General features: G+C 40.4%; 1 protein-coding gene across 2 annotated transcripts in view; it reads left to right on the forward strand.

Annotated features, from left to right (window-relative positions):
• The first annotated feature begins 10,914 nt into the window (after window positions 1-10,914).
• Window positions 10,915-26,957, forward strand: part of LRRC58 (leucine rich repeat containing 58) — a 28,075-nt gene continuing 12,032 nt past the window's right edge. For both annotated transcript variants that reach the window (XR_002823614.1, XM_004373650.3), the window contains exons 1-3: window positions 10,915-11,507; window positions 22,990-23,118; window positions 24,610-24,887. Coding sequence is in view for 1 of the 2 variants with exons in the window: in XM_004373650.3 (XP_004373707.1) it covers window positions 11,008-11,507; window positions 22,990-23,118; window positions 24,610-24,887 (907 nt within the window). In the remaining variant the exon portion in view is untranslated. The remainder of the gene's footprint in view (window positions 11,508-22,989; window positions 23,119-24,609; window positions 24,888-26,957) is intronic.

The raw sequence follows: 26,957 nt of genomic DNA on the forward strand, positions 1-26,957 counted from the left end.
TTGTGAATAATGCTACAATGAACATTGGTGTACATATGTCTGTTCATGTCGCTGCTTTCAAGTCCCTTGGGTATATTCCTAGCAGTAAAATTGCTAGGTCATATGGTAGTTCTACTTTTAAGTTTTGTTGAGGAACCGACACACTGTTTTCCACTACAGCTGTACCATTTTGCATTTCCAACAACAATGGACAAGGGTTCCAATTTCCCCACATCCTCACCATTTGTTATTTTCTGTTCATTTGTTTGTTTATCTTAGCCATCCTAGGGGGAGTGAAATGGTATCTCATTGTGGTTTTGATTTGCACCTCTCTGATGGCTAATGACGCTGAGTATTTTTTCATGTATTTGGTGGCCATTTGAATGTCCTCTTTGGAGAAATGTCTATTCTAGTCCTTTGCCCATTTTTGATTGGGTTATTTGCCTTTTGGTAGTTAAGTTGTTGAAGTTTTATATATATTTTGGATATTAGATTCTTATCAGATATATGGTTTCTGAAAATATTCTCCCAGGTAGCTTGTTTTTTCACTTTTTTGGTAAAGTCTTCTGATAAACAAAAATTTTTAATTTTTACCATTTATTTATTTTGTCTTTTACTGTTTAGTGCTTTAGTTATTATATTAGATAGTCCATTGTTAAAATCTAGGCCCACCAGCCTTACCCCTGTATTTTCTTCTAAGAATTTTATGATTTTAGTTTTCAAATTTAGGTCCTTAATCAATTTGGAATTCGTTTTTGTGTATGGTGTGAGTTATGGATCCTGTTTCATTTTGCAATTTTCTTTTTTTTTAAACCTGCTCAGGAACTGCCAATTCTTTTCCAAAGCAGCTGCATCACTTTACATCCCCACTAGCAGTGTATGAGGGTTCCAATTTCTCTACATCCTCGACAGCACTTGTTACTATCTGTCTTTTTGATTAAAGCCATCCTAGTGGGTATGAAAGAGCCCTGGTGGCACAGTAGTTAAGCACTCAGCTGCTAATCAAAAGGTACCACCAGCCACTCTGTGGGAGAAAGATGTGGCGATCTGCTTCTGTAAGATTACAGCCTAGGAAACTTTATGGGGGCAGATCTACTCTGTCCTATGGGGTCAGAATCGACTTGATGGCATCAGGTTTTTTTTAACGATGTTGCTCAATCTGAAGATTGATTACAGATGGTTAGTATGGAGGTAGGAGTCCAGTTTAGAAGGCATGAGGTCATGATATAACTTAGAGATAGATAACACAATAAGCCTAACTTTTGGATGTCAAGACCCAGGGACAAGGAGAGGTCAGACCAACCATTCAAATCCTAATCCCCAAGTCATGGCATGACCCAGACCAGAGAATGTCTGAGGAAATTGTGTCGTCATGAGTAAAGACTGTTCTTAACTTTATTTCTCTTTAGCCTAATCATGATCTAATGAGTGACTGTGATGGTTAAGATTGTGTGTCAACTTGTGTCATGGTTTGAATTATGTCCCCCAAAAAATGTGTGTATCAATTTGGCTAGGCCATGATTCCTGGTACTGTGTGATTTTCCTGTATGTTGTAAACCTGCCTCTATGATGTTAATGAGGGAAGATGGGTGGCAGTTGTGTTAGTAAGGCAGGACTGGATCTACAAGACTGGATTGTGTCCTGAGGCCATCTCTTGAGATATAAAAGACAGAAGGGAGCAGTGAGAAAGGGGGACCTCATACTATCAAGAAAGCAGTGCCAGGAGCAGAGCGCATCCTTTGGACCAGGGTCCCTGCACAGAGAAGCTCCTAGTCCGGGGGAACACCGAAGAGAAGAAGGCCGACAGAGAGAAAAAGCCTTCCCCTGGAGCTGACGCCCTGAATTTGGACTTTTAGCCTACTCTGTGAGGAAATAAACTTCTCTTTGTTAAAACAATCCACTTGTGGTGTTTCTGTTATAGCAGCACTAGATGACTAAGACAACTTGGCTAGCCATGATTCTCAGTGTTTATATGTGATCTCTCTCATGATGGAATCTGTTCTGAGTAGCCAATAAGTTGAAAGGGAGTTTCCTTGGGGGTGTGGCCTGCATCTGAATATAAGCAGACGTTCTGGATTTTTGCTCACTCTGGGATCCTGCAGCTGCCTCCTGTTCGTCTGAACTCTGGTTCTTGGGACTTGAGCTATCAGCTTATCTGTCAATCTTGGGATTCATCGATCTTTGCAGCCTATGAACTGGAGCCCTGCTCTCCTACCTGCTGATCTTCGGTTCACCAGCCCCTGCAGCTGCGTGAATCAAGAGAAGCCTCTGTCCTGATCCACGGACTTGGGACGTTCCAGCCTCTGCAATCGTGTGAGCCGTTTCCTTGATATAAATCTCTCTCTATATATATTTATATGCTTTACTGGTTTTGCTTCTCTAGAGAACCCAGCCTAAGACAGTGACAGAGTAATAACTACTTTTACTCTTACTATTAGTAATACTAGTAGTAAGAGTAATGCATTGGCGATTCAGTGGTAGAATTCTGGTCTTCCATGTGGGAGACCTCGATTCAATTCCCAGCCAGTGCATCTCATGCACAGCCACAAACAGTCTGTCAGTGGAAGCTTGTATATTGCTATGATGCTGAACAGGTTTCAGTGGAGCTTTCAGATTAAGATGGACTAGGAAGAAAGACCCGGCAAGCCACTTACGAACAATCAGCCAAAAATAAATAAATAAATAAAAACCCCTTCCCTCCCACAGCACTCTCCACTTCTCTGCTGGGTTCAGTAATTCTTTGCAATGGCCACACAGAACTCACAGACCAAAAACAAAACAAAACAAAAAAAACCCTATGGATCACAACTTTCTGATCCAGTTGTACCTGGAGTCAACATGAGCCAGGAGGAGGGGCAGGGGTGGACTTGACAGCCACTAACTGCAGCAACAACTATTAATAATAATTGCAACTACTTGATGGCAACAGATTTTTTTTTTTAATAAAACAAACAATAACGCACATGAGGAACGTGCTTCTTAGTTCAATCAAGTGAACGAGACCAAATGGGCAACTCCTGCAAAGCAAAGACAAGAAGGCAGGAAGGGATAGAAACCTGGATGAATGGACACAGGGAACCCAGGGTGTAATGGGAAAGGGTTAGAGTGCTGATACATTACAGGAATTGCAACCAATGTCAAAAAACAATTTGTGCATAAACTTTTGATTCAGAAACTAATTTGCTCTGTGAAGTTTTACCTAAAGCACAATAAAATTTAAAAAGAAGAAGAAAAAAAGAAACTTCTGCAAAAAAGAAAGAAAGCTGGCCTCACTGAACCTGCACCTGGAGGGCCACTCTGAATGAGGCAGCCCTAGACCTCAGCAGCAGTATTTATGAATCTTTGTTCTTATGTTCCACAGTTGATGAAAAGTAACAGCATTCCACATGCGTCTGCTTCTTTCTGATCGGCTACCAACTGCAATTCCCCTCTGGGTTCTTTGGATTAAATTCCTGGGAAAGAAAGGGAGAAAAAAGGATGACATCTCTGCCTCTCTCCCTTTGGGCAGTGCTTTACAAGTGATAGGTCTCCAGGCAGTCTGCTGGTGGGCTTGCTTTGATCAAATGTCCACCACGGATCTATCAATCAGCCATGGTCAGAGGCAGGGCCATGTGGTATAAGCATGACACAAGGCTTGGCTGGAGTTGGCCCATTAAAAAGCCAGGTGGGCTGGCCTACTCCGAATTTTGTCTGATTCAGGTGCCTTTAAGTGCCCTACTCCAAGTTCGTTGTCTAAAGCCCACAAAACCCAGAACCCCTAAGGAAAGTCCTCCATAATTATAAAAATCAGAATGTTTTGAAGTATCATACATTAACAATGCCATTTATGATACTGACTATGAGCTATTGCAAGATCTTATAATTGCTTTGAATCATTAAAAAAAAAAAAGGAATCAAATCGACTACATCTGTGGAAAGAGATGATAGAAAAGCTCAATATCATCAGTAAGAACAAGGCTAGGGGCTGACTGTGGAACAGACCATCAGTTGCTCACATGCAAGTTGAAGTTGAAGAAAATTAGAACAAGTCCACGAGAGCCAAAGTACGACCTTGGGTATATACCACCTGAATTTAAAGATCATCTCAAGAATAGATTTGATGCATTGAACACTAATGACCAAAGACCAGACAAGTTGTGGAATGACATCAAGGACATCATACATGAAGAAAGCAAGAGGTCATTAAAAAGACAGGAAAGAAAGAAAGCCCCAAAATGGATGTCAGAAGAGAATCTGAAATTTGCTCTTGGATGTAGAGCAGCTAAAGCAAAAGGAAGAAATGGTAAAGTCAAAGGGCTGAACAGAAGATTTCAAAAGGCAGCTCGAGAAAACAAAGTAAAATATTATAATGAAATGTACAAAGACCTGAAGATAGAAAACCAAAAGAGAAGAACACGCTCCGCATTTCTCAAGCTGAAAAAACTGAAGAAAAAGTTCAAGCCTTGAAGTGCAATACTGAAGGATTCTACAGGGAAAATACTAAACGAAGCAGGAAGTATCAAAACAAGGTCACCATTCCAAAAAGAATTTCTCGATGTTCAACCATTTCAGGAGGCAGCATATGATTAAGAACTGATGGCACTTAAGGAAGAGGTCCAAGCTACACTGAAGGCATTGGTGAAAAACAAGGCTCCAGGAATTGACGGAATATCAATTGAGGTGTTTCAACAAACGGATGCAGTGCTGGAAGTGCCCACTTGTCTACACCAAGAAATGTGTAAGACAGCTACTTGGTCAACCCACTGGAAAAGATCCATATTTGCGCCCATTCCAAACAAAGATGATTCAACAGAAGGTGGAAATTATCGAACAATATCATTAATATCACATGTAAGTAAAATTTTGCTGAAGATCATTCAAAAGCGGTTGCGGTAGTACATCGACAGGGAACTGCCAGAAATTCAAGCTGGATTCAGAAGAGGACATGGACAACAGATAGCGTTCCTGATGTCAGATGGATCCTGGCTGAAAACAGAGAATACCAGAAAGATGTTTATCTATGTTTTATTGACTATGAAAAGGCATTTGACTGTGTGGATCATAACAAATTATGGATAACACTGTGAAGAATGGGAATTCCAGAACACTTAATTAATTGTGCTCATGAGGAACCTGTACATAGATCAAGAGGCAGTCGTTCCAACAGAACAAGGGGATAAGGCATGGTTTAAAGTCAGGAAAGGTGTGTGTCAGGGTTGTATCCTTGCACGGTACTTAAATAATCCAAGAAGCTGGACTATATGAAGAACGAGGCATCAGGATTGGAGGAAGACTCATCAACAACCTGAGTTATGGAGATGACAGAACCTTGCTTGCTGAAAGTGAAGACGGCTTGAAGCACTTACTGATGAAGATCAAAGATCACAACCTTCAGTATGGATTATAAAGAAAATAAAAATCCTCACAATTGGACCGATAAGTAACATCACAATAAATGAAGAAAAGATTGAAGTTGTCAAGGATTTCACTTTACTTAGATCCACAATCAACACCCACAGAAGCAGCAGTCAAGAAATCAATAGACACATTGCATTCGATAAATCTGCTGCAAAAGACCTCTTTAAAGTGTTGAAAAGCAAAGATGTCACCTTGAAAACTAAGGTGCACCTGACCCAAGCCATGGTGTTTTCAAGTGCCTCATATGCATGTGAAAGCTGGACGATAAATAAAGAAGACCAAAGAAGGATTGATGCCTTTGAATTGTGGTATTGGTGAAGAATATTGAATATGCCACGGACTGTCAAAAAAAACGAAGAAATCTGTCTTAGAAAAAGTACAACCAGAATGCTCCTTAGAGGGAAGGATGGTAAGACTATGTCTCACATACTTTGGGCTTGTTATCAGGAGGGATCAGTCCCTGGAGAAGGACATCGTGCTTGGTAAAGTAGAGGGTCACTGAAAAAGAGGAAGACCCTCAAGAAGTTGGGTTAACACAGTGGCTGCAACAATGGGCCCAAGCATAACAAGTATTGTGAGGATGGCTCAAGACTGGGCAGTGTTTTGTTCTGTTGTACATAGGGTCGCTATGAATCAGAACCGACTCAACGGCACCTAACAACATCATATGTTGCTTATTAGTCCAGTTGTGAGGATTTTTGTTTTATGTTGAGGGATAATCCATACTGAAGGCTGTAGTCTTTGATCTTCATCAGTAAATGCTTCAAGTCCTCTTTGCCCTCCGCAAGCAAGGTTGTGTCATCTGCATATGGAGGGTTTTTAATAAGTTTTCCTCCAATCCTGATGTCACCTTCTTCTTCATACAGTCCAACTTCTCGGATTATTTGCTCAGTATACAGATTAAATAAGTATGCTGAAAGGATACAACTCTGACGCACAACTTTCCTGATTTTAAATCACGTAGTATCCCCTTGTTCTGTTCTAACAACTGCCTCTTTGTCTGTGTACAGGTTCTACATGAACACAATTAAGTGTTCTGGAATTCCCATTCTTTGTAACGTTATCTATAATTTGTTACGATTCACACAGTCGAATGCCTTTCAATAGTCAATAAAACACAGGCAAACGTCTTTCTGATAATCTCTGCTTTCAGCCAAGATTCATCTGACGTTGGAAACAATATCCCTCGTTCCATGTCCTCTTCTGAATCCAGCTTGAATTTCTAGCAGTTCCCTGTTGATGGACTGCTGCAACCATTTTTAAATATTTTCAGCAAAATTTTACTTGCATATGATATTAATGATATTGTTCAATAATTACTGCATTCTGTTGGATCACCTTTCTTTGAAATGGACACAAATATGGATTTCTTCAGGTCGGTTGACCAAGTAACTATCTTCCAAATTTCTTGGCATAGACAAGTGAGTACCTCCAGCGTTGTATCCATTTGCTGAAACATCTCAGTTGGTATTCCGTCAATTCCTGGAGTTTTATTTTTCACCAATGCCCTCAGTGCAGCTTGGATTTCTTCCTTCAGTACCATTGGTTCTCGATCATATGCTACCTCTTGCAATGGCTGAACATTGACCAATTCTTTTTGGAACAGTGACTCTGTCTATCCTTCCATCTTTTGGTACTTACTGCATCGTTCAATATTTTGCCCATAGAATCCTTCAAAATTGCAACTTGAGGCTTGAATTTTTTCTTGAGTTCTTTCCTTGAGAAATGCCAAGCATTTTCTTCCCTTTTGGCTTTCTAACTCGATGTCTTTGCACATTTTGTTATAAAACTTTACTTTGTTTTTTCGAGCTGGTCTTTGAAATCTTCTGTCCTGTTCTTTACTTCATCATTTCTTCCATTTGCTTTAGTTGCTCTTTGTTCAAGAGTGTGTTTCACAGTCTCTTCTGACATCCATTTTGGTCTTTCTTTCCCATCTTTTTAATGAACTTTTACTTTCTTCAATTATTATGCCCTTGATGTCATTCCACAACTTGCCCAGCCTTCTGACATTAGTGTTCAATGTGTCAAATCTATTCTTGAGATGGTCTCTAAATTTGGTGGGATACATTCAAGGTCATATTTTGGCTCTTGTGGACTTGTTTTAATTTTCTTCAGTTTCAACTTAAACTTGCATATGAGCAATTGATGGTCTGTTCTACAGTCAGCCCCTGTCTTGTTCTTACTGATGATGTTGAGCTTTTCCATCATCTCCACAAATGTAGTCAATTGGATTCCTATGTTTTCCATCCAGTGAAGTCTGCATGTATAGTCTCTGTTTAAGTCATTGGTCTCACAAAATTCTATCATGTGATCTCCAGCATCTGTTCTGTCACCAACGCCGTATCTCCAACTACAGATCCTTCTTCTTTGTTTCCAACTTTCACATTCCAATCACCAGTAATTATCAATGCATCTTGATTCATATTTGATCAATTTCAGACTGCAGAAGTTGGCAGAAATCTTCAATTTCTTCATCTTTGGCATTAGCGGTTGGTGCGTAAAGTTGAATAATAATCATATTAACCAGTCTTCCTTGTCAGCCTATGGATATTATCCAACCACAGACAGCATTGTACTTCAGGACACATCTAGAAATGTTCTTTTTGACTATGAATGTGATGCCATTCCTCTTCAATATGTCATTCCCAGCATAGTAGACCATATTATTGTCTGATTCAAAATGGCCAATACCAGTCCATTTCAGCTCATTAACGCCTAGGATATCGATCCATTTCCAGCAGCAGGCTTTCGAAATTTGTCAGTTCACTAATTTCTTTGCCCACATCACTTTTTTTTCCTACTTCCTTTCCTTCATCTTATGTGATGCAGAGCCTCTATCATCTCAGTATTTCTTCAAAACTTTCAATCAGGTAGTTTCATTCTCCATTATTGAGGCTATTTCCATCCTTTACCTCCCTAATTTCACTGATCTGTAATCTTAACTCTACTTTCAAATCACATTCAAAATTATTCATTCTCATTTTTCACTATGCTCCTGACACTTATTTTTAATCACAGACAGGTACATCTTTTTTTTTTTAAAGCATAAACTCTATTATTTAAAATTGCAATTGTCACTTGTTAGTGCTCTCATCAAGAAGCCTGGTGGTGCAATGGTTAAGCACTCCATTGCTAATTGAAAGGTTGGTGGTTTAGAACCTACCAGCCACTGGACTGGAGAAAAGACCTGGCAATCTGCTCCCGTAAAGATTATAGCCTAGGAACCCTATAGGGCAGTTGTACTCTGTCCTACAGGGTCACTATAAGTCCAAATAGACTCCACCGCACACAACAGTGCTCCTGCCAGAATGTGATCTTGATGCAAAACAAGGTCTAATTTTAAAAAAGACCCTTTCAAAGCAGGTGACTGCAAGATACTCCATATGCCTTAAAAAGTTCCATCCCAAGTTTAAACTGACAAAGTGTATCCTCCCACAATTATAACCAGTTTGGTCAGGGCTAAGAGGCATAAAGTTTCTCACACAAATGACTGGCAAGAAAAGTTACTCTTCTCCTCTTTTTTAGGTGGGAAGTAATTTTTTTTTTTGTGCTTTAGGTGAAAGTTTACAGAGCAAATTAGTTTCTCATCAAAAAATTTATACACAAATTGTTTCGTGACATTGGTTGTAATCCCCACAATGTGTCAGTGCTCTCCCCCTTTCCACCCCAGTTTCCTCGTTTCCATTTGTCCCATTTTCCTGAGTCCCTTCCTGTCTTCTTGTCTTTGCTTTCGGGCTGATGCTGCCCATTTTGTCTTGTATACCTGATTGATCTAAGAAGCATGTTTCTCACCCTTGTTATTGTTTGTTTTACAGGTCTGTCTAATCTTTGGGTGAAAGGTGAACTTTTGTAGCGGCTTCAGTTGTTTGTTAGAAGGGTGTCTGGGGACCATAGTCTTGGGGGTTCCTCGGGAAAGCAATTTAATATCATTGATTAGAAAAAACTTTTAACTTTTTTATGCATATGCTTTGTAAAAAAAAAAAAGTATTTTTCTCATTTCTATCCATGACTTTTCAATATTATAAAAAATAGTATCAGAAATGATCTAGTCAATTGGCATAACAAAGTTCATTAAGAAAATTTTCTGTATCCTACTCTGGTGAGTGGCGTCTGGGGTCTTAAAAGCTAGCGAGCAGCCATCTAAGGTGCATCAACTGGTCCCAACCCACCTGGAGTAACGGAGAATGAAGAACACCAAAATCACAAGGAAAGCATTAGCCCAAGAGACAGAAAGGACCACATAAACCAGAGACTGCATCAGCCTGAGACCAGAAGAACTAGATGGTGCCTGGGTCAGGAGCTGGTTGAATGGATACGGGAAATCAGGGGTGGAAAGGAGGAATGTGCTGTCACAATTAGGGTCACATAACAATGTATGTATAAATTTTTGTATGAGAGACTAACTTGAATTGTAAATTTTCACTTAAAGTACAACAATAAAATAAAAAGACCTAGTTTGGGGCAAGAAAGAAAATATATGTTAATTAGAAGTACTAAATTAAAGCCGGAGTCAGAATTTTCCCAGTAAAATTGTAGCTTTAACCTTCAGTACAATTACTGTCAACTTCAGTGCTTTCTGAGTTCTTAAACCGATCAATTAATTTGAGCTATCTCAATTCAACGAAACTCTCCCATGCCTCCCAAGGTCACTCCTAGCCACAACTTAGACTAAAAATCGCAAAAGTGCTTCCATAATTAAACTAAATGACCTTACTTGAGACACATTATTTTTTCATCATGCTTTTTTTTTTTTTTTTTTTAACAATCCTGTAGGACAAGCAGGGCAGATATTATCTATATTTTATGGCTGAGAAAATTGATATCAAACCCCTTTTCCAAGAACACAAAGCTATTAACATCGGAACCCGAAGTAGGATCCAGAAGCTCTGATTCCTAGTCCAGCTCAACAAGCTGCCTTCACACTTGGAGATCAGCTTTGATTGTTAAACCCTGGACTCCACATTCCTGGGGCTTGCCGTCATGGAGTGAAACTGAAAACCAAATGTGTTGCCATTGAGTCAATTCTGACTCATAGTGATCCTATAGGACAGAGTAGAACTGCCCCGTAGGGTTTCCAAGGAGCAGCTGGTGAATTCCAACTGCAGACCTTTTGGGTAGCAGCCGAGCTCTTAACCACTGTGCCACCCTTGTTCGCATTGACTCTTTCAGACTAGGGGCCCCACTTCTAAACTGATAACCGAGTGGGCGGTGCAACATGGCGCGTGTACCCTCAAAGCCAAATAACCAAACAGTCCTCCGGCTGTTTCTGTTTACAAAGACGGCCCTGGACCCCGGCGACAGGTCAACAGACTCCAAGGACTATGAAGCACGGCTTCCTAAAGCGGGCAGGATCAGAGGGCGACTTCGCGGCCGCCGGCCATTCCCCGCCCGGCGCAACCCACGCACCTCCCACGCGCCGCCCTCTGGGCCCGTCGGCGCCCCGCGCCGCGTGAGGCGAAGCCCGGCCCCAGAGCGGCGCGCGCACCCCGAGGCTCCCGTCGCGTGACTCAGCCGGGGCGCGACACTTCCGACGCAGGCCAGGTTCAGGTTCCGGGGCGCCGCCGAGCTCCGGCCTGTGGCCCCGCGCAGCGCTGTTCAGATTCCGTGGCCCCGCGCCCGGCGGCGGCCAGGATGGAGGAGGCCGGAGCGGTGGTGGCCGCGGCCGGGGAGGCGGAACTGAACCTGTCCCGCCTCAGTGTGTCCCCTGAGACGCTGGAGACGGAGCTGGAGGCGCGGGCCGAGGAGCGGCGCGGCTCGCGGGAGGCGCTGTTGCGGCTGCTGCTGCCTCACAGCGGTCTGGCGTCGCTGCCGCGGGCGCTGGGCGGCGGCTTCCCGCACCTCCAGCTGCTGGACGTGAGCAGCAACGCGCTGACGGCGCTCGGGCCGGAGCTGCTTGCGCTGCGCAACCTGCGCACGCTGCTGGCCAAGAACAACCGGCTCGGCGGGCCCGGCGCGCTGCCTAAGGGCCTGACCCAGTCGCCGCTCTGTCGCAGCCTCCAGGTGCTCAACCTCAGCGGCAACTGCTTCCAGGAGGTGCCTGCCTCGCTGCTGGAGCTGCGTGCGCTGCAGACCCTCAGCCTGGGCGGCAACCAGCTGCAGAGCATCCCCGCCGAGATCGAGAACCTGCAGAGGTGAGCGACGCCCTGTGGGGAGTGGGGAGTGGGAGGTGGGCAGGGAGCGGGCGAGATCCAGGGTGATGGCCGGGAACCCTGGGGCGCCGAGCCTGGCTCTGGCTCCACTCATTTGTCATGTAACCGAATTCTTCCAGGCTGTCTCTTTAACTGTTTGGTGGTGAGTGCTGCCCAGCCGTCCCAGCAAGTTGTGGTGAAGATCGTGTGTATGACAACGTTTGGTATATTGTGCTTGCCATATGCAGATGTTCGAGGCAGTATTTGTCTCTTTTTTTGGGTCTAGGGGTGTAATCTGAACTGAGTAGGTAGTCAAACAACTGTAAATCTGAGGTTGTCACTTCCTTGCTCAGAAGTCTTCAGTGGTTTTGCATGCTTGTAGATCAGAGTCTTTGCCTTTTAGCATAGCTTTCCACTAACGTTTACAGCTGCCCTTCTCCGTAGCAATGCCAGCAGTAGTATTTGCGGAGTTCTGTGAACCATGCACTTTCCCAGCCCTTCTAGGTGCTCACTAAATATGTATTTAATGGATGCAGTGCTTTTCTGTCCACATGCTGTTCCCTTGGCCTGGAAAGTTTCCTGCCTCTGGCAAACTCGTGCCCATCGTATCTCAAGGGTCACCTTTGTATGTCCTTCCTTTACTGCTCCCTGGCAATAATTATTGCCTAATCCGCACTACTTCTGTACTCATTCATCCCGCCATTGCATTTAACGTATTAATTGTAATTCCTAGTTTACAGGTTCGCTTCACCTACTAGATTATTCAGTAAATGTATGTTGATTTGAATGGAAGGAGGAACTGGAGCCACATGATGGTGACAGTCCCTTAGAAGTGCCCTGCAGAGGAGTGAGAAATAGAGTGAGAGCAACTTCGTTATCCAAAGTGGGAAAAAGTCGTATCTTCTGTCTGTAAAATGCTTTCATATCCTTTATTGGATTTTCTTAGGTAATAGAATGTTAGAGCTAGAAGGGACCGCTGCGTTTAGTGTAGTTAAAAGAATATTGGCCTGGGAATAAGAACTCTGGGTTCTTACTCACTTAACATATCCTCACCAAAATTTCCTAATCTGTGAAATGAGGCTGTTGGGCAAGATGTCCTTCATTTATTCATTCAGCAGATATTTTATTGAGTAGCTACATGCATCTGGTGCTGTCCTAGGTACTGGGGATATGTTGGTGAATGTAATCCCTGCCCTCAGGTAGCTAAGATAGTAGCAGAGGAAACAGACATCAGACAACTAAATGCAAATCTCACTATTCAGTTACAATTGTCTTGTTATTGTGAGGGATTGACGTGGAGAGGTAAAAGGAGGTTTTAGGGGTTGGTTAGAAGCAGGCCATAGTAACAATGTGAGAGATGATGGTAGTTTATATCAGGATGATGCCAGTAGAAATGATGATAATTAGAAGGTTGAAGAGAGTTTGAAAGGTAAAATTAACAGACTTTGGTCCTTCAGATTTTGATTTTTTATAATTCCAACCTTCTCATTTGAATTTCTCAATATACTAAGAAGAACCCAGGGCAAATATTTCTTCTATCACATGGGGAAAAAAAGGTATACCAAAAAATCCCACTTACTGAATACTTACAAGGTAGTAGACCCTGTTGTAGGTGCTCTAAATATGCTTTTAATTCTCACAGTGACTATTAGATGAAGACATACTCCCTTTTTTCAGAGGAAACTGACACTCAGAGAGATTAAGACCCAAGATCACAAAGCCAGTAACTGGTAGCAGTGGATTTGACCTCTGGGGTCTCTGAGTCCAAACCCATGAATTTTCCACAATGGCAGAGTAGGACTACAACCTAATTCCTCTGACTTATGCCACATTGAATATGTGATCAGGAGAATTGTTCAGAGCTGCTTGCCTAATTGACCAGATTTTCTGGGTTAATTGATATCTGTGCTGCCCATGGTCATTGTGCCTTTGGCTCCCACAGTGTATGGGAACTTTTATGTCAGTGTTTTCGTCTTTCAGTTATATGCTCCATTTCTCTCTCCTGATAACAGTCAACATTGATTGAGGCTTAAGCCATGCTCCAAATGTAAACTCCAGTTGAGTATAGGCTGAAAGGGTCATGTAGGGGTCGTCTGCTCTTAGGGGTAGACTCAGTCTTGGCGATGACCTGATCCATCCTCTTCCTTTGAGAGATGAGGAAATAGATTTACTGTCGGTGACTTGCTTGGGGCCAAATAGTGACAGTTGAGAGTTACGTGGTTCAACCCGCAAAGGTGATTATTACTCCCTACTAATGTAATGCATTAAAGCTTCAAAAATATACAAGTAGAGGTTCAGGCACTTAAACTCTGTGTTAGTTATCTTGTGCTGCTATAACAGAAATACCACAGATGGATGGCTTTAATTATTCTCTCACAGTTTAGGAGACTAGAACCCCGAATTCAGGGCGCCAGCTCCAGGGGAAGGGTTTCTTTCTCAGTCGGCTGTGGGCAGAGGTCCTGGTCATCAATCTCCGCTGGTCTAGGAGCTTCTCCAGCACAGGGACCCCAGGTCCAAAGGACACTCTGCTTTCTTGGTGGTAGGAGGTCCCCCCGCCCACCCCCCACCCCCATCTCTCTGCCGGCTTGTCTCTTTTATATCTCAAAAGAGATTGACTCAAGATACAACCTAATCTTGTACAGTGAGTCCTACCTCATTAACATAACTGCCTCTAATCCTGCTTCATTAGCATCATAGAGGTAGGATTTACAACACACAGGAAAATCACATCAGATCACAGAATGGTAGACAACCACACAGTACTGGGAATTATGACCTAGCCAAGTTGACATACATTTTCAGGGACACAGTTCAATCTATAACACTGCCCAAGAACACTGTCTTCTCTTAGAACATACGTGGATTCTCTAGACCTCATTGGTAACCCTGATATATACTGTATGCTATGGCTATGCTGCTGTTTAAACGAGGCAGGTGTTTTTGAACCTTAGGAAGGTATTTGTCCTCTTTAAGAGCAGTTTTAAAAATAACGCAGACATTAGGGAAATGCAAATCAAAACCACAGTGAGATACTACTTCACACCCACTAGGATAGCTATTATCAGAAATACAGAAAGTAACAAATGAGGTTGTGGAGAAATTGTTGTAGCCACTATGGAAAACAGTTTGGTGGTTCCTTAAAAAGTTAAACATAGAATTACCGTATGGCCTAGCGATTCTTTTCCTGGGTATATACCCAAAAGACTTGAAAGAAGGACCCAAACAGATCCTTGTACACCAGTGTTCATTACAGCATTATTCACAATAGCCAAAAGATGGAAACAATCCAAGTGTCCATCAACAAATGAATGGATAAACAAAATGTGTTATATCCATACAATGGAATATTACTCGGACATAAATAGAAATGAAATTCTGGTGCATGCTTCTTATGGATGAACCTTGAAAACATTATGCTAAGTGAAGGAAGTCAGACACAAATGGACAAATATTGTATGATGCCATGTATATCAAATATCTAGAACTGCCATTTGTATAGAGACAGAAGTTTATTAGTGGTTGTCGGGCTGGTGGGAGGGAAAATGGGGAGTTATTGCTTCCGGAGTACTGAGTTTCTGTATGGGGTGATGAAAAACATTTGGAAATAGATACGGTGATGATTGCACAACAAGGTGAATATAATTAATGTCATTGAACTATACACTTAAAACTGGTTAAAATGTCAGTTTTTATTGTTGTGTGTATTTGACAACAGTAAAATTTAAAAATGCAGAATTTATAATCCATGAAAACGTCCCCTTTCCTCCCGCCTTTTAGCATTTCAGGAAGGAGACTTTAGCTGTCACTAAATAACAAATACATACTTTGGACTTAATTGGTGTCGTTGACCTCTTCAAATTTAGCAGAGTGTCTTCATGTACGGGTTTTCTGTACCTTGTTGATCCTGATCTTGGGAAGCGAAAAATAACCTTTGAAGTATCATAAATAAGCAGGTGCTGAAAATTTTATTTTTAGGGTTTTTCTTCAGCAAGTAAGGATAATAACTGTTTGGCTGATTTATGGGTGAACTCACTTTTATAATCTTGGAAAAGTAGATGTAATTTGTATTTTGATCTGTTTCTTCTGATCGCCTACCCCTTATTCCTCTCAATTAGCTCATAAGTTAATTGAGGAAGAGCTTAATAACTGTCACTCATAGACATAAATGAAAGCTTCAGGGTCGTTCGGCATCCAGGATGCTAGACATTTGGAGAGTAGGTTGGAGCACAGTGTGTTTTGTTGGAACTCCTCCCTACAATCTTTTCTTCTCAACTGATGCTTTCCTTTTTGTTCAAGACTCCTCTCTCTATCTGCTTGACTTGGTTTTAGAAAATGAAAATATGAGGATCTTGACAAAACAGAAGTTAAAAATTAGTGCCCCAGAAAATTCACAGAAAAAAACCAGACTTATTGGTCTGACAGAGACGAGAAGAACCCCCGAGACCATGGCCCCCAGACACCCTGCTAATTCAGAACTGAAGCCACTCCTAAAGTCCACCTTTTAGCCAAAGATTAGACAGACCTATAAAACAAACAGTAACACACGTGAGGAACGTGCTGCAATCAAGTATACGAGACCAAATGGCCAACTGCTGCCCAAAGCAAAGACGAGAGGACAGGAAGGGACAAGAAAACTGGACAAATGGGCTTGGGGAACCTGGAGTGTAAAGGGAAAGGGAGAGAGTGCTGACACGTTGCAGGGATTACAACTAATGTCACAAAACAATTTGTGTATAAATTTTTGAATGAGAAGCTAATGTACTCTGTAAACTTTCACCTAAAGCACAATAAAAGTAAAAAAAGAAAGAGTACCCAGAATGTTTTGAAATTGGTGTACCAAAGATTGGTGCCAGTTTTTTGGTACCAAAGATTATCGTCTTTGGAAAGAGATAGATGACTTGACTAGATGATAAATAGTATATCCAAAACCAAACCTGTTGCCGTCGAGTCGATTCCAACTCATAGTGACCCTATAGGACAGGGTAGAACTGCCCCATAGGGTTTCCAAGGAGCAGTTCGTGGATTCGAACTGCCAACCTTTTGGTTAGCAGCTGAGCTGTTAACCACTGCACGACCAGGTCTCCAAATAGTATGTAGGTTTGAATAAAAACACATATCCATTTAGACCCACATACTGAGTTTTCCTCTGCCTCTCAACCTCTTCCTTCTGCCGTCTGTGTTTTATTGCTTTATTTTGGGGCAAGTACCAAGAGATGAAGAGTCCTGGTGGTGTAGTGGTTGAAGTGCTCAGCTGCTAACTGAAAGGTCAGTGGTTCAAACCCACCAGGTGCTCTGTAGGAGAAAGATATGGCAGCCTTCTTCCATAAAGATTTACAGCATTGGAAACTCTATGGGGCAGTTCTACACAGTCCTGTAGGGTCACTACAAGTCAGAATCAACTTGATGGCAGTGAGTTTGGGTTGTATGTTGTTTTTGGAGGGGGAGGTACCAAGAGATGGTACCTCCATTTGTGCTACTTTTGAACATATAATGTTCATATGATGTGCTTTAAAAGCCTTTGGTGAGTGACAGTATTTGAATACGATTCAATATGGGGATGCTGCTTCAAGAAAAACAACTTTCTTTATCCACAAATGTATGGTTCTAATCTTCCTGTGAGGAGCCCTGGCGGCACAGTGGTTAAGTACTCAGTCAGTGGTTCGAACCCACCACCTGCTCCACTGGAGAAAGATGTGACAGTCTACTTCCATAAAGATTATAGCCTAGAAAACCCGATAGGGCAGGTGTACTCTGTCCTACAGGGTCCCTATCCGTCAGAATCAACTTGATGGCAAAGAGTATTGTCCTCCTGTCTTTCTCTTTCTGTTTTTTGCCTTTTTGTGTCCATCCCTGTCTCACTTTAATCCCATTTCCCTTTAAGCAACCATAATATAGTACTAATGTATATTTTTGTTACATTTAATGTCATTTTTATTTGGGCGGAAAAACAAAACATTTTCTCTCTATACCTGCAATTAAAGTTGATTGACACTAAGAGGGCTTAGCGTATTTTTCAGTGGGCCATTGGCCTGTGCTAGAGAAAAGGCACTCCACCACTCTCATACTGAGTGTCTGTAAGGATTGCTGAGGTGATATACTTTTCCAGACGCAACTTAAAGGTTTGTCTGTACACTCTAAATAGAAAGGAGAGGAAAAATTCCGTCCATAAATTCAGTGAATGATTTTCATGTTTTCTGCATTTGTCAAACACTGAAAGAATAGAATTGCTCCAAGCCTGATTACAGAGGTTTGGTAATCAGTAATACAAGAACTTTTAAACATTACAACTTTGCTTCAAATTCAGCAATAGTTTTCTTTCTCCTTAATGAGCAGCATATTTGGAATCAGTAGAGCATGTTTTAGAAATTTAATTTCCACAAATCCTTGAAAGGTTTCGAGTCTCTAGAACTTTGGAAATTATTTGAGTTCTAAAGTAAGAAATAGGCCCTGAAAGTTTAAACTTAATACTTAATAAGCTGATTGTGTAATTTGATTACTAATACCCATCAATTGTGAAAGAGAATTTATATAATTTCATAATTGTGGGCTCATTTGTGTCCTAAAACATCAGATCCTTCATCAAAGACCCTATAGGACAGGGTCTGCTAAAGTTTTGCATCCTTTCTGTGCATGCACCCCTCTCCCTCAAACCACTGACAGAAGAGGCCATTGATTGGTATCTGACCCCCAGAGGCCAGTTTCCCTTGCTTCCTGACCTAAGCGGATAGGAAGTACAGTATTTTAATTGCCCTCAAACTCACTCTTCCCTTTCTTCACTTTTTGTCTCCCCCACTAGACACTAGCAAGTTATTATTTAAATATTGAATTCTTTATTAAAAAGACTTCTTAGACTGCATAACTTTTTCCCAGATAGTCTTCTCATTAAAATAGGTTTCCCCTGCTATCTGAAAGAAGAGTGTTCCTGTGAAACCTTTTCTAAGCCGAAAATGGTGTAAAGCAAAGAATCAATTACCATTAATATATATGGGGGAAATTTTTGAGCATTTTCCAAACCCAAAAAATAACCTACCAAATCATACTAAGTAACACATGAAACCTAAAATAACAGTAACATATGCTAAAAGCAGAAATGATGTAATAAATACACAGCCTATATGAAGTAGATGCTGAGTGTAGTTCCCGGGGAAGGAGCTCAACTCTCACTGTTCCAGGTGTGTGGCTGCCTCTTTAATGGCTTGCTGCAAAACAAACGTTTAAATGCTGTTTCCGCTTTTAAGTGAAAATCTTCTTCATATTTCTTTTGTTTAGCAAAAACAGGTACTAACATAGATCTTTCGTAAAAGCAAAGTGACATAAAGTGAACTTTCAATAAGCAGGGGATACCTGTCGTTCCTTTTCCATCTTAGTTTCTGTTATTTAGACTCATAACTATGTGAAGAAGAGTGCGGCATCAGGATTGGAGGATGGCTCATTAACCACCTGCAGTATGCAGATGACACAGCCCTGCCTGCTGAAAGTGAAGAGGACTTGAAGCACTTACTGATGAAGATCAAAGACTATAGCCTTCAGTATGGATTACACCTCAACATAAAACAAAGATCCTCACAGCTGGACCAATAAGCAACATCATGATAAACAGAGAAAAGATTGAAGTTGTCAGGGATTTCATTTTACTTGGATCCACGATCAACACCCATGGAAGCAGCAGTCAAGAAATCAAACAGCGTATTTCATTGGGCAAATCTACTGCAAAAGACATCTCTAAAATGTTAAAAAGCAAAGATGGCACTTTGAAGACTAAGGTGTGCCTAACCTCAGCCGTGGTATTTTCAGTTGCCTCATACACACACTAAAGCTGGACAATGAATAAGGAATACTGAAGAAGAATTGCTGCCTTCGAATTATGGTGTTGGCGAAGAATATTGAATATATCATGGACTGCCAAAAGAACCAACAAATCTGTCTTGGAAGAAGTATAGCTAGAACGCTCTTTAGAAGTGAGGATGGTGAAACTTCATCTCACCTACTTTGGACGTGTTATCAGGAGGGACCAGTCCCTGGTCAGAGAAAAAGAGGAAGAGGAAGACCCTCAACAAGATGGATTGACACAGTGGCTGCAGCAGTGGACTCAAGCATAACAATTGTGAGGGTGGCACAGGATTGGGCAATATTTTGTTCTGTTGTATCGGTCTCTATGAGTTGGAACTGACTTGATGGCACCTGACAACAACAACAAGATTCATAATGTTAGACTCATAATATTCTCTTCTCTTCAGGGAACTCATAATTGAAAAGTGGGATTTCTGAGTAACTGATTACAAATTTAAGCTATTGATCCTATTGAACTTATGCTGTGCTCAATAGGACTATAGAACCCTACCTAAAAAACCTTTTACACCGGTGCGTAAGCACTTACATGTAGGAGAGTTTAGTCTTGTAACCAGACAATTGATTTTTGCCACAAGGTAATCTTTGAAAGAGAACACCATCAAAATGAAAGTTTTTTTTTTTTTTGCCTACTTTTACTAGGCGTTATAAATCTAAAAAGAGAAATGCAATCTTGAAACCTTTACACAATCAGAAATAGAAAAAAAGTATCATTAGTCTGCTTTAAAAACGACAAAACTTGAAATTCAAATTGGCCTTTTAAATCACCACACATCAAGGAAAGGCTGAGATTATGAAAGCCACACAAGAAATTCAACAAATGAAAGAAATTGTACCGGAGAAAATATAATATGATAAGGTAATCTGAAAAGAATTTAAGTATATTATTTAACTTCAGAGAGGTAAAGGAAGGAATTTTACCAATGAAATAAGAATTGGAAGTTAAAAAACAACTGACAGTTATGAAAACCCTAATTAGAAATCTTATAAATGAAAATAGATAATTATGAACTCACTAAATGGACTAAATGGTAGGCTTAAGCTAGCTGAAGAGTGAATCAGTAAGCTGAGAGATCTTACTCAGGCATTCTCCTGGAATGTAGCACATAGATAAAGAAATAGAAAGTATGAAAGAAATGTTAAGAGACATGGAAGATCAATCCAGAAGTTCAAACTGCTATCTAATAGGAATTTTAGAAAGAGAATAGAGAGAATGTAGGAGAAGCAATGTTTAAGGTATTAGTGGCTGAGAATTTCCCACAACTGCAGAGAGATCTCTAAGTACTGAGAAGGAATAAACAAAAGTTAAATGATAGTTACAGTAAAACTTCAGAACAATGATGCTACATAGAAAATCCTAAAAGCTCCTAAGGAGGAAAAAAAATTACCTACAAAGGAACAATAGTAATTCTGGTTCTAATATGATAATGAAGCAGTATCTTTCAAGTGCTCAGGAAAAATAACTGTCACTGTAGAATTTTATACCCCGCCAAACTATTATTTAAGAGTGAGGGAAAAATAAATACCTCAGAGACAGAGGACTCAAAAGATTAACAACCATGGGTCCTTGCTGAAGGAACTTCTAAAGGGATGTACTCCAACAAGAAAAATGAACTTTAAAAGAAATAGCAAGCTGCCAGAAACAATGGTGAACAAATAAATCAACAAAACATGTTGATAAATCTGAATAATTATCGATTGGAAATAAATATATTTAAGTTTATTTTTGAATCAAGGTAGAACTAATTCTAGAAGATAATATGAAGAGAAGGGAGTTTGGGTGTGTGTTTGGGAGTAAGAGGAAGAGCAAAGGAAGTTAAAGGGGTGACTACTAGCAAAATAAAAATAGCATATACAATTCAAAACTGTAGAGGGGGAATGGAACAAAAGGAAACTTGATGAGTACAACAGCAAGCAGAACTGAAAGGAAAAATACATAGCGCCGTACCATGGTAATAGAAAACACAAGTCCAAACGTATCAATGATCATGTTGTACTCTGTTTACAACAGTTACACTTAAAATAAAAATACCTCAATAAATTGAAAGTAAAGGACTAGAGAAAGATACACCAGTCGAATCTCTTCTCATCTGAACCGCATTGGGCTCCAGTCTGGTCTTCCTGCTTCCATTCCCGCTCATTGACACCCCATCACTCCATCCATTTTCCACACAATAGCCAAAGTGATCCTTCTAAAGTCTCAGTCAAATTACATAACTTGCCTTTGTTCAAAACCCATCATAACTAGGATAAAATTCAAAATCCTTCCTGTAGCCCCAAACGCCCTGTGGGATCTGGCCTTCCCAGGTATACATTTTATTTATGTTTCTATACATTACAAGAACTGATTGTGTCAGCCCCTACCGCAAAAATCATTTGGAGGGAGACTTTCTACAGTCATCACCACACTGAGTAGTGTTACGTTTTGATGCATACATGCTATGTCTAAAATTTTAACTTATTGTTGGAAAACAGGATAATCATCTGGAACTTACTTTTGCGATGGTGGTCAGTTTTATGTAATTTATTTGGATAGCCTCCAGAGAGTACATTTGCTATAATATAAGCAAAGAGCAAACTTAGAGAAAAAAGGCTGGTGGTTTTCCAATTGCTTAGTAGTGCATCAAATCCAAGCATGTTGTTGTTAATTGCTGTCAAGTTGACTCTGACTCATGGCGACCCCATGTCTTTAACACAACCAAATGTTGCCTAGTCCTGCACCACCTCTTCATGATTGCTGGTATGTTTGATTCCGTTGTTGCAGCCATTGTGTCATTCCATGTCATAGAGGACAGTCTCCCTCACCTTAGCTGGCCCTCCACTTTACCAAACATGATATCTTTCTCCCGCAATTGGTCCCTCCTGCTTACATGTCCAAAGTAAGTGAGCTGAAGTCTTGGACAATATGGTGTGAGCCATAGGGTTTTCATTGACTAATTTTCAGAAGTAGATTGCCAGGCCTTTTTTCCTTGTCTTAGTCTAGAAGCTCCACTGAAACTTGTCCGCCATAAGTGATCCTGCTGGTATTTGAAATACCAGTGGCATAGCTTCTAGCATCATAGCAACATGCAAGCCACCACAGTACGGTAAACTGACAGAAATTTAAGGTCCTGTAATCTAACCTCTCTCCAGCTTTGTCCCTGGGTTCCTCAACTTGAATTCTCTTTTTCTGTTAGAAGGTGATCTAGTCCCATAAAAACCCTGTCCTGCAATCTGAAGTATCCTCTTTCCTCTCATCTAAAAAATGGGCCTAACTCAAAGCCCAGCTGAAGTCACAACACTTTTGGGAAGCCTTTTCCAATCAGAACTGCTGTGGTCTTATTTTTCATCTTTTTTGACTCATATTGTTTATGGATTGTTCTGCTTGTTTTGATGTTTTAATCCTGTCATGCTAATTTTTGGCCTTGCATTGTGTTTAACTATATTGCTAACATTAGTGTGTCTTTTCTGCTTAGCTATAGAATGAGGTCCCTGAAGATTGCATTATTTCTCTAGAGCCTGTATGTCACATAGCAAATCTTAAGTAAAACATTTGCTGAATGAATAGATGAAATGTGTCCATTGTAATAGAGATAATGAGGTATCTTGTCCAACTTTTATTTATTTACTTTTTTTGCTTTTGTTTATTTTTTTGCAGTTTAGAGTGTTTATATCTTGGAGGAAATTTCATCAAAGAAATTCCACCAGAATTAGGAAATCTGCCTTCTCTAAATTACTTGGTATTATGTGACAACAAGATCCAGAGTGTGCCTCCTCAGCTTTCACAGTGAGTAGTTTCAGGCAGTTCATGTATACACAGAAATCCACACCTAGGAGTTAGGTCCTGCATTCACCCACATGTTTTATATGTAGAAAATTAATTAGTGTTCTCAAAGTAAGTGACACAAGAAAATTACAGTTCTAAGGTTTGCTGTGAAGTTGGATTGCTATTTTTAACGTTACTTTTGAACATTCTGGTTTATTCCTCAAAGTATCTGTTCAGCCTGTTGGTGCTAATCAAAATTAGAGCATAAATTTGTCATCTGTTTCTGAGTTGGAATCGACTCGATGGCAACGGGTTTGGTTTTGGGTAGTTTGTGTGATTTGTTTAGTGCCTTTATATTTGATATGAACCATTCTATCCCAGTTAGGCTTTGTACTGTGAAGGATCTTGATTTATATTGTATTTGAAATCTTTTCTTTTTAGATAATCTGAATTACATAGCATGTCAAAAAACAAAAACAAAGTCTCTAAATCTAGCGTTTGGAACCCTGGTGGCATGATGGTTAAGCACTCAGCTGCTAACCAAAAGGTCAGCAGTTCAAACCCACCAGCCGTTCCGTGGGAGAAAGATGTGGCAGTCTGCTTCCGTAAAGATTACAGCCTTGACGCCAATGGGGTACCATATCAGAGTGCTTAAATTCAGCTCTCTAAGATTCCAGGAGGAGCCCTGGTGGCGCAGTGGTTAAAATGCTCCATTGCTAACCGAAGGTCGGCGGTTTCAACCCACCAGCTGCTCCATAGGAAACAGATGTGGCAGTCTGCTCCCAAGAGATTACAGCCTTGGAAACCCTATGGGGCAGTTCTGCTCTCTCCTATAAGGTCACTATGAGTCAGAATCGACTCAATGGCAGTGAGTTTGGCTTGGTTTTTTGAAGATTCCTTGGGCAAAAGTCCATGACGTTTACAAATCTGAGCTCTGATCTAGTTTACAAAAAAAACCCAAACCTGTTGCCATCGAGTTGATTCCTACTCACAGCAACCCTACAGGACAGAGTGGAACTGCTCCATAGGGTTTCCAAGAAGCAGCTGATGGATTTGAACTGTAGACGTTTTGGTTAGCAGCTGTAGCTCTTAACCACTGTGCCACTTCTTATTTCACTTCTGTTGGCCTTAATCTTAATTGCTCATTCTTACGGGGAAATCAAGCTCTTTACATACATACATATATATGTGTGTGTATATACATATGTATGTAAATATATATACAGACACACACATATATACATATATATGGAAACCCTCGTGGCATAGTGGTTCAGAGCTGTGGCTGCTAACCGAAAAGGTCAGCAGTTTGAATCCACCAGGTGCTCTTTGGAAACTCTATGGGGCAATTCTACTCTGTGCGATAGGGTCACTATGAGTCGAAATCGACTTGACAGTAATGGCTCGGGATACACGTACGTACATATATGAAGATTTATAAGGAAAAATACTTAGCCTTCTTGATAATTACGTTGCTTACTGCTGTTGATTTTTGCACCACATTCATTCCAGGTTGCATTCGCTTCGTTCCCTAAGTCTTCACAATAACTTGCTGACGTACCTGCCTCGAGAGATCCTCAACCTTATTCAGCTGGAAGAGTTGAGTTTGCGAGGAAATCCGCTGGTGGTTCGTTTTGTTAGAGATTTAACCTATCACCCTCCAACTCTCCTGGAATTAGCTGCACGGACTATTAAAACCCGAAACATTTCCTACACTCCCTGTGATCTCCCTGGCAATCTTGTCAGATACTTAGGTTTAGCCAGCAATTGCCCAAACCCAAAGTGTGGAGGTAAGTTAATTCATTGTCCATATTTCGCACTCACTTAGCTATTTCTTTTTTCAGACTTGATGAGTTAAGTGTTGCTTTAATTAGCCAAGTCTTTTCTCAGACAAAGGCAGGTGGCCTCTGTTTCTATTTCCTTCATCTTTCCATCTCCTTACCATAAAGTAAGACATTTTACCCTCTGTGGGTTATTTATTTATTTTTTTTTAAATTCTTTCCATAATACTTCAGCATTCTTACACAAGGAAGAATACCCAGAATGTCTCATCCTGTCTTGGAACTCTATGAGATAGTCAACTAAGATGGTAAAATGAGAGGAAGCACAAACTGTCCTAACTATTTTTAAAAAGGGTCTCAAATGTTTAGACACCTTTCATATTTATTTGAAAGACATTTTCTTAGACTCACCATTCTTTGTATCAGGCACCTTTATAGAGAATGATTCAAGATGTATGAAAATACGCTGAATGTGTGTTGATTTCAGGATGTACCCTGGAACTTTATATTTTTCTGAATCCCCGGTTCAATAGTTCTTGAGTTTAGAGCATTTAGAGAGAATTAAATAAGTTATATAATATAAGGCACAGTAAAGTAAGTGTCCTAAGGATTTCAAAGAGAGGGAGGGAAGAGTACATCTAATGATATCTGTAAAAAATGAGATGATTCAAAGGGAACTAACAGTCCTACAAATCAAAATAAAAAACTAGAAAAATATAAAGACTCAGCAAACACAAATCAACAACAATGAAAAAGATGAAAATAAAGAAAAATGATTCAGCACAGAAAATTAAGGGGAACAAAGAAACTGTGAACAGCACACAAAAAAAGACGTCAAAACGACAACACTAAACTCATACTTATCAATAATTACGCTGAATGTTAATGGACTACATGCACCAATAAAGAGACAGAGTGGCAGAGGCAGATTGGATAAAAAAACCACGCTCCATCTATATGCTGCCTACAAGAGATACACCTTAGACTTAAAGACACAAACAAACTAAAACTCAAAGGATGGAAAAAAATATATCAAGCAAACAATACCCAAAAAAGAGCAGGAGTGGCAATATTAATCTCTGACAAAATAGACTTTAAAATCCACCACAAAGGATAAGGAAGGATACTATATAATGATTAAAGGGTCAATACACCAGGAGGACATAACTATAATATTTACACACCCAATGACAGGGCTCCAAAATACATAAACTAACAGCACTGAGAAGAGAGCTCCACAATAGTAGTAGGAGACTTCAACACACCACTTTCAGTGAAGGACAGAACTTCCAGAAAGAAGCTCAACAAGGACACGGAAGAGCTAAATGCTACAGTCAACCAACTTGATCTCATAGACATGTACTGAACACTGCACCCAACAACAGCCGGGTATACTTTCTTTTCCAACGCACATGGAACATTCTCCAGAATAGACCACATATAAGGCCATAAAGCAAGCCTTAACAAAATCCAAAACATCGAAATATTACAAAGCATCGTTTCTGACCATAAAGCCATAAAAGTAGAAATCAACAGAAAAAGCAAGGAAAAAAAATCAAACGCATGGAAACTGAACAACACCTTGCTCAAAAACTATTGGGTTATAGAAGAAATTAAAGATGGAATGAAGTTCATAGAATCAAACGAGAATGAAAACACATCCTACCAGAACCTTTGTGACACAGCGAAAGCAGTGCTCAGAGGTCAGCTTATAGCAATAAATGCACACATCCAAAAAGAAGAAAGGGCCATAATCAAAACATTAACCCTACAACTGGAACAAGTAGAAAGACAGCAGCAAAAGAAGCCCTCAGGTGCCAGAAGAAGGGAAATAATAAGAATTAGAGAAGAATTAAGTGAAATAGAATAGAAGAACAATTGAAAGAGTTAACAAGACCAAAAGCTGGCTCTTTGAAAAGAGCAACAAAATTGATAAACCATTGGCCAAACTGACAAATGAAAAACAGGAGAGGATGCAGATAACCTGTATAAGAAATGAGATGGGTGATATCACAACAGACCCAACTGAAATTAAAAGAATCATAACAGAATACTATGAAAAATTGTACTCTAACAAAT

Source organism: Trichechus manatus, unplaced genomic scaffold, assembly GCF_000243295.1.
Source record: "Trichechus manatus latirostris isolate Lorelei unplaced genomic scaffold, TriManLat1.0 scaffold00026, whole genome shotgun sequence".
NCBI classification, from domain to species: domain Eukaryota; kingdom Metazoa; phylum Chordata; class Mammalia; order Sirenia; family Trichechidae; genus Trichechus; species Trichechus manatus.